Source organism: Dromaius novaehollandiae, chromosome 6, assembly GCF_036370855.1.
Source record: "Dromaius novaehollandiae isolate bDroNov1 chromosome 6, bDroNov1.hap1, whole genome shotgun sequence".
Taxonomy (NCBI): domain Eukaryota; kingdom Metazoa; phylum Chordata; class Aves; order Casuariiformes; family Dromaiidae; genus Dromaius; species Dromaius novaehollandiae.
The window spans coordinates 25,375,457-25,391,379 of record NC_088103.1 but is presented as its reverse complement, the minus strand read 5'-3'; the positions used below and the strand labels follow the sequence as shown (position 1 = coordinate 25,391,379).

The following is a 15,923-nucleotide window of genomic DNA, read 5'->3' as shown; positions in this document are numbered from 1 at the left end:
TCTAGATGTCAACAAATATTAAAATAATAAAAGAGTTGAAAGGAAATTAAATGAGATGAGAAAGGCAAAATGAAACAAAACAAGAAAGTTGAAACATAATACTTTGTATCAATTTGCAATCATTTCAAAACTTTTCTTTCTAAAACTCCACTGAAACTGACAGGCTCATGCAAAACATTTCCATTTTGATGAGGCAGCATTTTCCAGCGGAAAGCTGTTTCTGAGAGGATTGTTTGACCAGTGCTAACCAAAGCTTCTCTGTTCTATCTGTGACAACCTTTCACCAGACTTCTAGTTTTATAGTCTAGAGAAGAGCTTGTCTCCAAGCACGGCATCCATGCAACATGGTCAGTCATGCATGCAGATATCTCTGAGATTTATGCAGATGATGTGGTAAGATATATATTCCACATTTGCACTTGCCTGTAGCTTCAGGTCACAGGCTGCAGACATGGATGAAAGCCAGTAAGTCCCTGAGTGCACTCTTGAAGAAGCAAGAGTTAGTCAGTCAAAGAAGGATGAATCAGGTATTGTCCTACACTTAATTTGTGCATTTGTGAAATGCTCCCTACACAGGTAACAGAGCACCTTTGATCCCTGACTCACTTCTTCCTCTTTCCCAGAAAGGCCATCAAGTTTCTGCAAACTGTTTAGTGAAGTGAGCATCCTCAGAAAGGAACTGCAGTTCACACAGAGCAGCGTAGAGCCTGCAGAGGGCTGGTGATGGCAACGGCAGGGAGTCGTTAAACAGAATCCAATGTTGATGAGGAAATTACACTTGTTTCATTAGTGATCGGGGAAGGCGATAGCTCAGTTCCTCTTGGTCACAGTTGAGCTCAAAAGCTCATTATCCTGCTGCATGCATGCTTTCACTCCTCGTCAATAAACACTGTTTCCAGTGGCTGCCCTCTCTCCTCCCCGGCTCTCTGTAGCTGGGGCTCTTTCTCCTCTACTTAACCCATGGCTCAGGATCACTATAAACAGTTTAGGGTGACAACTCAGGAGAGGGTTAGAAAGAAGTCTTGATATATCAGAACTTCTTCTCTTGATGCAGAGAAGTGATCTTTTTATGAGGCAATTCAAAGCAGGAATTCGCATCTGGATTGTTTTTTTCCTTCCTTTGGAGCCAAATTTACCCCAGTATATCCCACAGATAAGTCACTTCAGTGGAGCTAAATCAGGGCTATGCATTGCTTTTTGCCCTTCTATCATCTCCCACAGCAACCTGATCACCTCAGCAGGTTTCACCTTCTCTTTCCCAGCTAGCCATCAGGATTCTCAGCGCAGGATTTTAGATTTTAGGTATGGAAACATGTTGAGTCATTATCATTAAAGCAGTATTTAGCAAGGTCTGTCAAACAATAAGAATTTTTATGCTGAAAATAAGAGCTACTTTGACTAAAAGACTGTTGGATGGTGACTGCCATTGATACATACACCTATTCATAGCGACTACTTAGGTTATTATTCTGAATGTCTTTAAAAGACCTGTCTGGACAGATCCTCCTCAAGTTTAAATCAGTGCAAATCCATTGATTTCAATAGACTTCACTTCCCCCATCTGAGAATCTGTGGTTTGGGCTGTAACTCTCCTGTGAGGGGAGATTTGCAGAGATTACAGTATAATTAATTGAAATGTCTTTGGTAATTGTATCACAGGCATCCAGTGTATCCTGCACTGCCTTCCTTTCCCATTCCAGGGTATCTAGCAGGGACCCTAGGCGCTTTCCAAACACTGTTGTAACAAGAACTCCAGCTCCCCACCCAGAGCAGACCAGAAGCTGGTAGTCACTCCGTGCTTTCGTTGTCTTTGGAGTGCACGCTAATGCCTTTCAGAGGGCACCAGTTGTCCCCAGCCTGTCTGTACTGCTTTAAATTGAGGTTGCGATTAGACAATGGCATGTCCTTACTTAACAGAATCATATTTTTAAGATTGTAGAGTTTGTTGTGGCCATTTATTTTGAATGCCACATTATACTTCCTCAGTTACTAAATGTGATTCCCTTAGCCTTGCACAGTCATCCAGAAAACAAGGAGACCCAGATCTTTATACACAATAAAAATGAGTATTTAAGAAGACTAAAATATTCAGATGTTGTTTCAGAGTGTTATTACATCGCAAAGTGCACAACCATTTCTGTTTGAGCCTATTTTACCCATGTGAAAAAGGGAGCTGCAGCCCAGCTTGTCTTTTAGATTCAAGGCAGCACCTAAAGTACTACTGACCATTAGCAAATTCTCTTCTGGAACTGGAATACAACATGTTTTCTCTGTAACTCACTGACTAAACATAAATGTTGGCCCCATCATATATGAATCACTTTTCTGACATCATTGTAGAATAAGACAGAAAGATTCATGTGTTTTCTATTTTGTGTTTTGTATTTAACACTACCATACTCTGAGAATATTTCCAACAATGAACCATATTCTTCTCCACAAATACTTCATAATCTGCAGCACCTAAAAAAAATTTTACCAATGCAAATCACCATCAACAGAACTTCCAGTTCTGATGAGCTTATTGGGAGGTCTGCCCCTTAAAGCTACCATGCCTGCTATCCTGACATTACCGGAGAGCCTTTCTTAGATTAGATTTAGGATTTTAGATTTTAGATTAGATTTAGGTTTTATTAAGAAGAAAGCTGATGGCTAACTGTAGAAAAAACTTGTACATACAATCCTAATGCAACCATACGATCAGAAATCAGAAGGCAAAGAAAAATAAACCAGTTTGTTTATCTGTCTTACTGAATTTCATTATTTTGGACTCATTTCTTGATTCTGAAGAGATCAGTCTTATGATTTTTAATTGTTTAGGCAAGTAACATTGCACTGAACAAACACTGTCCTGAAGGGCAAAATCCCAGCTGGGCAAGGTAACCGTATACAAGTTTTCCTGATGGTACACACATTCAACATGAAGATTTGCTTGATGGAGTAGCAGACACAGAACTTCATTCTTACCTGTATTTCACACATTGCTTGTTTTCTTCCAGGGAGCGAGTTCTCGGGGAACCCATACAGCCACCCTCAGTACACAACTTACAACGAGGCCTGGCGATTCAGCAACCCGGCATTACTAAGTGAGTACCTCTTTCCCACAGCACACCCCCCAGCTTCGCGCTCCTTCTGTTTGTCTCTTTGTTTTCTTTTCTTTGTTTGTTTGTTTTTGAAAGGGGCCTTCAAGCATTTGGCCATGTGAAAGTCCTTTTTCCTCACTCTCCAGTCCAGTGTCTAGATGGGTATATATCTGACACGCATTTTGTATCTATTCTGAAGCTAGCTCCTCTTTCGTGAGATGGTCAGAATTCCAGTTCAGTACTGTCTTCTCCTTGGCTGCACCACAGCCTGTTTCAGACTGGTCAGAAGTTCAGTTCAGGTTCTGCTCTTCTCACAGGCTGCAATCAGCATCCATTCAAGGTCTGTTCAAAAATCCAGATGAGGTTTCACTACTCTCCCAATCTGAACTGAGAGTCAATACCTGGGGATCTGGAAATCTCATAAAAGTTCTTCTCACAGAACCAGTAGGAACAATGTCCAGTATGGGAGATAGGGTGCATCACTATGTTTATAAATGGCTAGTGAAGTTTTCTTACAGTAATATTCAGCTCCAGTGACTCTAATAGGCCTAGAAAAAGTCAGTTTTTTTCAGGGGGGAAAGAAATTCCCGTAAGACTCTGTCTTCTAACACAACATTTCTTTGCAAGGAAACAGGAGGAGATTTATTATATGTAAAATAAATTGGCTGTGATTATGAACTACATATTTACTGAGGTTTAACAACTGAATAATAGATGCACATTTTATTCCAGTGTTGTTAAACCTCAGTAAATATGACCTTTATAATCAATCACTATTTAACACACATTCAGTAGCCATCCAGAGATCTTTCATTCCAAATGTGACCAAAATCCCAAGCAACGAAACAATGGAATTTTGTTTCACTTCTCCCCTCCTGTTTTTAAAACTGACTCACAATGCTCAATCAATCAATCAAATCAAATAAAAAAATGTTCAGAACATCCAGCCCTCTGGCAGCTTCCTTGTGACCGCAGATCAGGTGTGAGATACTTCTGCTGCAATGCTCACATGCTTCCCTCTCAGCTCTTCACTGATGGTCAGAAGGAGCAAAATGAACCCCTTCCCCTAGAGGGGCTTCAGACCCAGAGGCCCCAGTAATCTCTCTTCACTGAAATATGGTCCTCGGTTGGCTTCAACTGGTAGCCTTGCACTACTCCCAGCAAGAGCTGCGTCCTCAAGTTATTTCTTTTGATTCCTTTCCTTTTCTTCCTTCCTTTGCTTTTCCTTTGTTTTTAGTTCTCCTTTGTTTCTTTTCTTCGCTTGATTGTTTTATTTTTTTATTATTATTTTTTTTTACTGTTTGTCCTTTCAACCAGTCCATTCTTCTCCTGTGTTAACTTTCAGGTTCCCCTTATTATTATAGTGCCACATCCCGGGGCTCCGCACCTCCCACTGCTGCCGCTGCCTATGACCGCCACTAGTTACCATGGAAACCACATGAAACTGCAGGGCGACAGCTTAGGCCTCCATATTGTACCTGTCTGATCAACTCCCTCCATCCCTGGGAAGGGTGAAGAGAACTTCTCCGTTCCTCCCCACAGTCCAGCTCCTTCCTCTTCACCACGAAGGCACCGGACCAAGCGCTCACGACCTGAGACTGAGAAACCCGCCTCCCCTGTGCTCCAGCCCGCACTCCACCCTGCCTGCTCTCACCAACACGAGGAAGAGCCTGAGGCCGAGCCGCTTGCTGCAGGAACCCTTCCTTCAAAGCACCTCGGCAAAGTCCAGCCATTCAAAGTCTCCTCGATTTCCAAGACTTAACGGGAACTGGGAAGCAACGCAGCTGGCAACCTTTGCCTTATAGGACCCCATTCTTCTGGGAGTGGTAAGGGCAGGGGGAAGCAGGGGAGAAAGCCACTCATAAAACACTGTTCCCCAAAGAAATGTTCTTCTATGGTGGACTCTTCAAAATGTAAGACCCTTGATGATTACCGTGTTTCCAGGACAGAGGGAACAGCCTGGCTAGAGTGGAGAAGGCAGTACAGAGACCTGACCTATCTGGCAATGAAGAAAAGGACCAAGTAATTATCTGCACCCCAAGAGGGGTTCTCTGTGCACCTCATCCCCACTCTTCCACTTGGCTTCCTCCATGGTTGGCTGCACCCCATGTGTGGTGACTTTGCAGGCCAGAGCTGGGGTGAAACTCACACATACACCCACAATTTCTGTGACACACAATCAGCTCAGACAGGAGGATGGAGCAACATTTACAAACCGGCCGACGAAATGAAGAAATATATAAATAGATATATAAATATAACTGTGTTTTTATGCTTTGTCATGAAGGTCTGTAAAAAGGAAAAAAAAAGAACAAATCCCCAGTTTTCTAAAAAACCCAAGCAAACAAAAACAACAAAAAAACAAAATAATAATTAAAAAAACCTACAAAAATAAAACTCCAAGTCCCATCCCTCCCTGCCACCTGAATGGCAGACAAGTTCCTCTGACGTTTGATGCTCCTCTCTCACTCTCGGGTTTTGTTTCCTTTCTGGTTTGCACTACAATGGGATGGTGGTATTGGAGAGGATTGGATGCCAGCTCCGCCCCCATCGCCTCCTCCTCCTCCCCCTTTCCCAAATCCTGTCTCTGGGGAGCAGTGCGGACAAGTCACATTTGACAAAGTTACCAAACACATCAGTCGACAAAAAAGCACTCTGAGTCAACAAATGTTTTCCATGTCACTGGTTGGCAAACAAAGAAAACAAGCCCAGCTGCGCTCTAACTGCGCTTTGTGGTGGAAAGGAAAGTATGGGGCTTCATGTGGGCCCATTTGATTGCCCTCTGGACAGCTAAGACTGAGATGGACAAATTCAGGATTGGCTGGGATTATTGCTTGGTTCCCTAACCCTTAGGTTCCTCGCCCTTTACCTTAATCCCCTTACCCATGTCTACTTCAGTTCACCTACATCCTGACTTTCACCATTTTAGATATGCCCTACACCCATTCTCCAGACTCCTATAGCCTGATGGCAATATCCTCGTTATCTGTGCCCAACACCTAATTTCCTAACCACTACAGCCTTGCTATATGGGCCTCTTTTGTGCCCAATCTGTCTCCTTCTACACCTAATAATTTATAGGCTTACATTCAAAACCATATGCCTGCATCCTACCAGCTATTCCCTGCATACACGCTCATCTTTTCATCCTCAGCCCTATATTGTGCACCCTGATATTTACCCCTTCTCCCAAATGCTCACCTGATGATTCTGCAGGGATTATCTGCTCTTTTTGGTTCACAAGTGGCTGGCAAACACTGTTCCGCAAAAGGCTGTCAATAGAAACGCTTACTACTCCTGTATTGTCAGCAAACTCATAAACTGTTTCTTGCACTGACACTTCCTAAAACATACTCAAAGAAAACATGAAGGCAGCTATAGCCTATCCCCAGGGCATCAAGTCTGCCAAAGTAGATCCTTGTTGTTTTAGAGAGGTATCAAACAAAACTAGTGGGCTACTGCCCATGAACCAAGACAGGATTGAGAATCAAACCCCCAAGGGCATAAAAGTGAACAGTGGAGCAATCTGTACAGCCAACATTATGTATAAACCCCAAAGTTCTCAGCCTCTTAGGAGATGTGGTTGTGGACTCAGTATTCTGTCTCCAAGTTTAACTTGTGTGTATGAAATCCATCATCAGTAAACAGCTGTGTTGATCCCAAAGGCCCCTTTCACCTAACACTTTTAGCCTTTGCATGGCTCTAGCTGATTATAGGTCTGTGTCTTCTTAATGGGATGCCCAAACGATAAGTGTATGGGGCAGGGGGTGTTTACATGGAAGATATAGAGCTAAAATCTGTTCCTGTACAGAACAAAATCAAAGAGGTTACTCCTAATCTTTTAAGTGTTACCATGCACCTTTTACTTGTGCATAACCTGCTGTGAATAGCAGAGTTGTTGCACTGTCACCGAGATCAGAATTTGGCCCATTATCTCATTCTATTCTGTATGAGAAGCAAATGCTCAGTAATTTCTAAAAATTTACTTTTACCACCCCTTCTGTTTTCCTCCATAGGCACCGGATGGATACTAGACCCTGTTAATAGTCTCCCGTTTAGTCTCTCAGTACAGCCTTTGCTCTACTTGTGCACAACCCAGTTTCACACAGCACATGGTCAAGGGCAGAGGCAGTAAATTGGGGTACTGGCAGCTAAAACCTCCTGAAGAGGCTAGAGAGCAGCAGACTAACACACCTCACACTTGGCAACCTGCAGTCCAGGAAGCCACTCCAGAGAAGCTAGTAGTTGAGAAATGCTTATTTTTAGAATGGTGTTTTGCTAAACTTGAGACACGAGATAGGGTGTGAAAGCAGAATTTGGTTGGCTCACTCATGGCTGGCTTGATTTGGCCCTTGGATGGCCAAATCCATCATTCGTGTAACTCCACTGATAAATGGGGATTTCCACCAGGCATTGGATTGGTCTGGAAAGTTCATAAGTACAGCAAGCAGTTTGATCAGGAAAAATAAAAGGAAAGCAGAATTATGCAATGGACTGGGCAGTCTAATCCTCTTCCACCACTATCTGTAGACCCCCATGCGAATGTACTGAATTACATTTGCCAAAGAGTTTCTTGTGTTGGTTGTTTTGATTTACAGTTGGTGGATGCATTGTAAAGCAGTATTATAGCTAAAGTCTAGTAGCTGACACGGGGATTTATGTGGTGATATTATGCAGAAGAAAACCATCAATATTCATATAGATTCCATTAGACTGGACTATGCAGGAAACGCAAAAATTCTACCAATTATTTAATATTATGTTATTTGCAAAAACAATTGCTGCTTTGTAGGAAGATAATGTGTGTAATGTGAAGGCAATTCCTCTTGTATATAAGTTCATCTCCATCTTCATCATGGTAGTTATTAAAACAGCCTCGTCTCATCCTGTAGATAAGGAACACGCTGTCTGTACTGTGCGAGTCTCGTTGTGCTCACTGAAAACAAAACGATGTATTCAATAAAGCACAGCACAAATCCAGAACCTGAGGGAACAGCCAAACCTTGGAAGGACTCCTTCCCCAATAGGCCAACAGTTGCTTTATTACAGATGGATTTTTCTTTCATTTTTCTTAAAAGAATTTTACAGGAAAAAATGAAAACAAAAAAGATTGGAGGAAAACATCACTATGCAAAATCCAGTGAAGTTTGTCACTCACATCTCTCTCTGCCATTCTGCTGTCTTTTTCCTTTCTCCCATTTCTTTCTCACACCCTCTTTCCATTCCATTTCTATCCCGCTCTTTCGTTTAATTGTTCCCACTATTTTTGTGTACTCCCAGTGCACTTTTCTATCCAGAGAATCCAGATATCAGAGCAAGTATCTGGGAAACAGAACTCCCCAATTCTCATCCTGGCTCCAGAGAACCTTTGTCAAGTCCGATTTCTTCCCCATGCCTCAGTTCAATCTTCTGTAAAATGGGGATAGCAGTACACCCTAGCTCACAGGAGTATTGTGGAGCTGCATTAATTAGCACTGGCTCAGTGCTTTGAGATCCTGGAAAGAAAATTCTATAGGAGTTTTAAGTATTATTATGAATAATAATGAATGTTTTTACTACACTTCCTTCTCCTTTCCTTTTTCTCGTAAATCACTCTTCATTTCTTTATTCTTCTTCCTGAGCTCTCCCTTCACTCCTTTCTTTTCTTTTCACTCTTAGCTCTGCTGCTATGCTTGTTTTACCTAATGGACCCAGCAGAAATGTTGTGTGACTATACCATCTTCTGTCACAATTTTTCTTGGAGGGGGAGGAATCTTGTGAGTTCTCAAATGATACGCTTTGCTGGAAGGAACAGGGACCTGGTATTTAAAATTGGGCAGCACTTTTGAGACCTGTTCTCTGAAGCTCCCATGTCCTTTTGGCCCAAAGGGATGTGGGGCAAGAGGGTGGGAGGGGAGCCTGGGATGGATCTATTACAGTAGACACCTTTGTGACCTGTAAATGTTTGGGGGCGGGGATAGCGCAATGAGCCCTGCTACGTTGAAACAGGGCCAACTCTGCATGCTTTCTGACCCATCAATAGTGATGATTCAAATTCAGAACAAGACTTCAGAACTAATCACAACATGAACGTCAGGATGATGAACAAACAACAGAAAGAGAAAACATAAAAAACCTGCACCTATTTCTCCTCTTGAATATATAATCATATATGCATATAAACATTTTCTGAAAGAAATTCTGGTTTACCGAAATGCTGAAAAAAAAATACACCTCTTTTTTCCCTAAGAAAAAGCAGCCCCTTGCGAAAAGGAATCAGAAACATAGCTGTCCCCTTTGGGAGTGACAGAACGAAGGCTTCCAAATGACCCCACAAATACCACAATGTGCTCCTTGGCTGGGTCCAGGAGGGCGGCAAACTTGCAAGCCAGGAAGGAGGGACCAGATAACAACGATACCAGAACTGAAAACAAATCCAACCATAAGCAGCTCTGCCAATGCTCACTAGGCTAAGCTAGACCTGAGACGGGGGAGGGAGGCCATTGCCAGGTGCAGGGTCATATCCCTTTTAGGCTGCTGCAGCCACTCTTGGCTTTTCCTCATCGCTTCAGTTCTGTTTGACTCTTTTCTTTTTCCTTTTTGTGCACATGAGAAATAAAAACAAATTTTTTTTTTGTATGTCACTATTGTGGCTTCTGGCTTGTTTCTCTTTCCCTTTCTCTCTCTCTCTCTCTCTCTCCACTTCTCTCTCTCCAGTGGATTCCCCTTGAGGTCTCCAGGATGTTATACTCATTGCATCTAGCACCCTTGGGGCACCATGTAAACAATAAACACTATGATTGCTAATAACCGTCACGCCGCGTGATGGAAGGCACTGCACATGCCTGCAACACCTTACAGCACAATCCAGCCTCTGAGCCTCCACCACCCACCACTCTGCTCCTGTTTATTGCCAGCAGGACTCCCTCCTCTATCGAGCTCGCTCAATTGACTCCCAATGATCCATAATACATCTGGTGTCCCCAAGTAGTCCAGAAAATCAAAATGCTGTTGGGCAGCCACGGTATTAAAAAGATGTGGGGTAACTCAGAGTCCCCTTCCAACTCTACCCCTGTTTCCTTATAACCCCACTTGAGGATTAGTAACACCTGCTCAGCATGCCTCTAACAGGATTTTAATCTTCCAGAATCAGTCCTGATTCTCCATCAAAGCACTCTGGGAGCTGTGTGAAGCCTCAGTAGGAGGGAGGATGACTGACAGCTCATATCTTACCCCCACTTCTCTACTACCCCATTTTTCGTTTCATGAGAGGAATCCCATTAGCCTGATGTTTTATTGTAGCTTGCGCTCTCTTAATCTCTATCTGTCTTGGTCAGCTAGGGGGCAAAATCAAATGCAAAGTCATTAATAACCCATTCTCCAAACTATTCATCCTCTGCCTAACAAAGAGCTAGACATGATATTAAGGTATGCTATAAACATACCAAATCCAGAGGTTTCACTCAATTTTTCCTCAGTCAAGCATTAATTCTCCAGGAAGTCAGAAGCAGTTTAATGTCATAAAGGCTGAGTAAAAATGTAGCACGGAGTCAGGCTAGGCTAAATCCATTTTGCTTCTGCAATTTTTAGTCATTTTAAAATGTTTTCACAAGAGCTCATGAAGTCAGTGGGCCAGATTTTCTGCTGGTATGCATGTATCCTAAGGAAAGTCTGTACAGAAATGCTTCCATGAAATCAAATGCTTTCATGAAGCTTTCTCTCATCAGTCAGTTAAAACTGTTCCTTTTGTCTCAGTTTATATTTTCCTTTCCAGTATTAATAGAATTGGCCGAAAATCCTCCAACAGGGCATTTTCCATAACTGAAAGTCAATTTGTTGAAATCAAAACAGTCTGTAAAACCAATTCAATTTTCACAATGTTGCAGTAAAACTGCCTGGCAACTATCTTGAAGTCAGAGACCCTCGGTTTCCAGGGTCCACAGGCTGCCACACAGACAGGCCCAGATTTTGATGCAGTGATAGACCTGTACTATAAATCAGAGCAAAACTAGATTTCAAAATTCTGAAATCTTCTATGCATCAGAATTACCCTTCTCCACCACAGTTTAGGTGATAAGAATCAACCATTGGACTAATTCACGAGATCCTGGATGTTAATCTGACTAGAATTACAGGAAATGACTAACACACGTTCCCTACCAGAACGCTCACCACTACCTCTGGTGAAAGATCAAGAATCAACCAACAGATGAACCAAAAGAAAATAAAATGAATTTTCAAAGTTCATTCTGATAAAATAATATTAGAAGAAAGAGCCAGGATTTAGGATAATCATCTTATTTGATATCCCACATAATACAGCCCAGAAAACTGCACCCTGAGGTTCCCGCATAAGTCTCCATAACTGGTAGCTGAACTACAGCAAAACTTGTGCAACTTCCGAGAACCTATTTATCTTGGAAATGGAAATATTTGTGTGCAAGAGCAATTTCTACCATTCTGTCTACTATTATGTTCCTCTAATAATCCTGCCATAATCAATGGGAGTTCTCAGTGTGAAAATGCTTGTGATAAAACTAGAATGAGCACCACAGTCTGTCTCCAAATGAGGAAAAGGATGCTTTAAGAGATTATGCAACACTAGGAGAAATCCTCTTTATAATTACCATGACAAGAAAAATAAAAGTTTGAATATTCTGAGAAGATGACAACCTTATTTAAAAACAAATAAATTGTCTAATACGGTATAGGCAAGGAAACACTTAAGCATGCACAGTGCCAGCCAATCTATCCAGATGATACACATCTGAAGGCATTAAGTGAGCTAGCAGATGAATTTACTGGACCACACACAGTCAGTTCTGAAAAATTGTAAAGACCTGGGGAAATGCCAAAGGCAGAAGGACAGCAAACACAGCACCAATGTTTAAAGTGATCATGAAAATCACTGTCTAGTAAATCTACATACTGATGATTGTATGCAAAGTAAAATGCTTTAAAATATTAAGGGAAGGATCAGCTCACTGAACAACAAGCAGTTAATGAAGATATGCATAGTAAACAGCCTGCACATAACAAATTCTTGACTGCTTTAGAAAAGAAGCTGGGAACATTCTCAGGACAGTTAATTTACCATGATTCAGGAGCTGTCTGCAATGAGGCAAAGCAAGTTTGTTATAGCCTGCACTGCCAGCCCCAAGTACTTGAAAATCATGAATGAAGCACACAAAAAAATCACAAGACTAGAAATCATGTAATTTATATAACACCAGGTAGCATTTTGTATATATGTATATTTCTATACATATATATGTATATAAAATAAAAACAAAACAACTTTTACTTGACTTCTAATTTTGCTGTGTTCAAGATGACCATAGTCACATTATCTGTCATGTCTCTTCCACTCCAAGAGTCAGAAATCTGCTGCTTCTTTCAGTGAAAAGTGAGCTTCTCATCTCCTCACAGGGACCCTGTGGTTTAGGGCTTTAGGAAGAAGCTCAAATGTCACAAGACCTGGAATGGCCCTGTAAGTGCTGGCGAGGCTGATGAGAGCTGGTTTGATACCAGAGCTTGTCAGCAAAGACTCATTTTTCTCCTGCCTTCTGCTGTGTGAAGTTTTGGTGGGAGCTGCCAATCCAAAGCGTTTTATCCCTTCAGGTTCAAAACTCTACCTGAAACGTGCAAATTCTGTCTACACCAGCTGCTCAGAGAAGACTCTTTCTTCCACTTATCCTTATCCCGAGAGCAGGTTCTCCCCTGTTGGCAACCCTGGCCGTTTCCTGCAGCTCCGGCCTCCTCGTCACTTTTTCTGCCCTTTCCTGCCTTACCAAGCCTTCTGGCCCAGATATGTTCTCCCTTTGCATTCCCCCTCCTACGGGAGACATGGATTTTCCATAATCCCCCTTTTTTTCATTCTCTGCCTACTACCCTCTCACTCCTATCTAAACCCTTCCACGTTCCTTGACATGCTATTTTCCTTTCCTGTCCCCCATATTCCTTGTTCAGACACTATTAGCTTCCCCACACACATACAGAGGATTTCTCCATCCTTCTGTTCTTAATCCCACTATTTTCTGCTGCTTTCCACAGTCCCCTTCTACTACTCTGATAGCAACCAGGCTTCAGCAAAGAACTTTACTATGGGCAGCTTAACTTCTGGTTGCCACACTTTGTAAGGAAATGCTGACCACCTTGAACTGCCACTGCTGATGAATTCAGTCCCAGGAAGAAGACCTTTAAGGGACTGTCTTAACTCAATGCAGTGCATAGCCTTGGTTTCAAAGCGAACTACTTGCCAGTCTCTGCTGAAGGATAAATTTTCAGTTATGAAAAACATAACAAAAAAGGCTTCACTTCTAAATTGTCTCTTTTCAAAACCTATTCTTTGCATCTGAACTACTCTGGTTTTGCCTCTCTGCCACTCCAAAGGAGTTGAATCATACTGTTTTCAGAAGGCACACTGACAATGAAAGATTGCAAACATAATGACTTTCAGCCTGAGACCAATTTTGCACACACCCTGTTGAACATTTATGAAAAGAAGACAAACAAAATCTACACAGAAAACCCAAAGGGTGTAAGACTAAGCAGTGTGAAATTTCACACAGACACAGTACCTCCATGTACAGAAGAAAGAGGCGTTTCCCCCCGATATGAGCCTCCATCAGAAGGCACCCGTAACTGCAGACCTGCATTTGGCACCTGTGCACGGTGCCAAGAAGCACTTACTCATAGCGCCTGGAGAGTAAGGTGGCTTCCATACACATACTTCTGGGACTCATATATGAAAGTCAAATGATCATTAAAAAGCAAATCACCCCAAAGCCCCTTATTCTCAAGCTCCTCCCTCCAGCACCAAGACCAATACTTTTTAACTTATGTTTTGAAGATCTCTAGTTTATTTTTAGGAAAACTGCATTTAACATAACTAAGGGAAGTAGGCCTAAATTAACAACACAGGCAGCTATTCTTCTGCTTAGTTTTTTGTTCTTACTATCTGCTAATTAAAAAAGATTGAAAATCACTTTTTCTAGATACGCTTCAAATCCAGGAATCCAAATTCCTACCAAGCAATGACTTGCTAGCAAAGTTACCGGTCTAACACACCAGGGAACTTACTATAACCTATCCCCCTATTACAGCTTTGTAGAAATAGGAAAATAGCTTGCTAACACTATCAACTGAGACAACCTTTTATTTTAAGCAGAAATGGTCCACACCAAGAAGTCCCAGACTGACTGTCTGTGCACAGAACCATCCCTCTTAAATGCCATGGACTGCATGCTTGGAATTGAAGGAGTCCTATATAAAAAAAGGCAGTAAAAGAATCCAGCTAAGGCTGCAAAGCTGGGTGCCCCAAAGGCAACAAATGCCAGAATACAGGAAGACTAGAGGGAACTCTGCAGGTAATGTGCTGGAGGGAACAGGAGAGGAACTAAATGAACTTGTCATACTTTTTCCTCTTTAATTTTGTAGGGTCTGTAAGGAACGTGGGTTAAGATTATCACAACTAGTTCACAACACCATGAACAGACACCCCTCATACACTCCCACTCCCTGTGGATTGGTCTCCTCTACCATACACCTTTGTCCAGTGATTCATCTACATCATGCCAGTGTGGTCTACTAGTAGGTTAAAATTGTTAATAAATCAGGATGGGAGCATGTTGTACCTACTTAGTATTCAGTTTGCTCTTTTATAAATGATTTGGTAGAGAATCAGGCCCTCCTCTCTCTCTAGCTGACTCTCATCTGATTCTAATTCAATTTCTCTGCCTATTGTTTATTTCACCGCTCCCCTGTGAAGTGTCAAATGCTGATGTTCCGTCAGCCTAGAACTGTCGTTTATATTTGTCATTCAGTCCTTGTTAAAAAATAAAACAGGACTGCGCCTGCCTTGGCGCTCTCTGCCTGGGAATTCCCTGTGGTAAAATTAGTCCATTTAGATGGAAAGTTTTGTGTCACTCCCCTGTCTAAATTGGCAGATCTGGCTCTTTTGCAAAAACCAATAAACTGTGAACCTTGATGCATCTGTCAATCAAACTCATCTTTCGTGGGCAAAGCCAGATGACAACAAAAGCTGGGCAGGCTCCTCCGATTGGCTCTTCTCATTTAGGCATATCAGGAGGCACCTGTCACTCTTGCAGCTCCGCACCGTGCTCAGAGGGACTCCATTCATGGAGTGATGAATCCTTACTGGGGGCTGGGTTGGGGCTGGGATGGGAAAAAAGGAAGGGGGAGTTTACCCTCTTCGGTTTCAATAAAATCGGTGGCTTGGCTCTTTCCTCACGGCTCTGGTGAAAGGCAAGGAATTGGCATCACCTTTTGTTCTCGACGTGTTTTTTTACATATTAAGTGAAGGCTGTGATTTCTTAAACCATGCAGATTTTCTGGTGGCTAAAAGGAGGTAGCGAGCGTGTTGCATGTGACACACTCCACCACTGGGGACTAAGCCATGATACCCCAGAGGAAGGAGGGGATATAACCCATTCCCAGAGCTGCAGTGTGCACCCTGCCTGTCTAGTTACTGCTATGGAGGAAAAGCAGAGGGGGCACTTCTACCTCTCTGTTTGGAAGTAAGGGGTCATAGATTGGGGCAGAGTGATTGAACAAGACCTTGCATGTCAAGGGATGCATTTTTTACAAAGGTGCAAGAAAAGGAGAAAAATGGCAGTAAATCCCAAGAGCTCACACCAAGGCAATCGAGAGGAACTGCAGAGCTTCAGAGGTGGTGTGATTCAGTGAGAACGATCCCCACAGAGAACAGACTTCGGAGGCATCTCAACTTGCCCACCTTGGACTGGGAAATCCTGAACTCCGCTGCCTGCCCCAAAGAAGGGTGCCAAATGTTTACTATTCGTTTCTTCAGGCTGTAGTGAAAGCGACCACTATGCTTCT

General features: G+C 42.4%; 1 protein-coding gene across 8 annotated transcripts in view; it reads left to right on the top strand.

The window, feature by feature from the left end:
- Positions 1–9,706, top strand: part of PAX2 (paired box 2) — a 101,542-nt gene extending 91,836 nt beyond the window's left edge. For 5 of the 8 annotated variants that reach the window (XM_064513948.1, XM_064513947.1, XM_064513950.1 and 2 more), the window contains 2 exons: positions 3,000–3,086; positions 4,448–9,706. In XM_064513948.1, coding sequence (XP_064370018.1) covers positions 3,000–3,086; positions 4,448–4,569 — 209 coding nt within the window. In that variant the 3' untranslated portion in view covers positions 4,570–9,706. Of the gene's footprint in view, positions 1–2,999; positions 3,087–4,428 lie in introns of all 8 variants that reach the window. The other 3 variants (XM_064513953.1, XM_064513949.1, XM_064513952.1) reach the window with 1 other exon arrangement.
- The last annotated feature ends 6,217 nt before the right edge of the window (positions 9,707–15,923 follow it).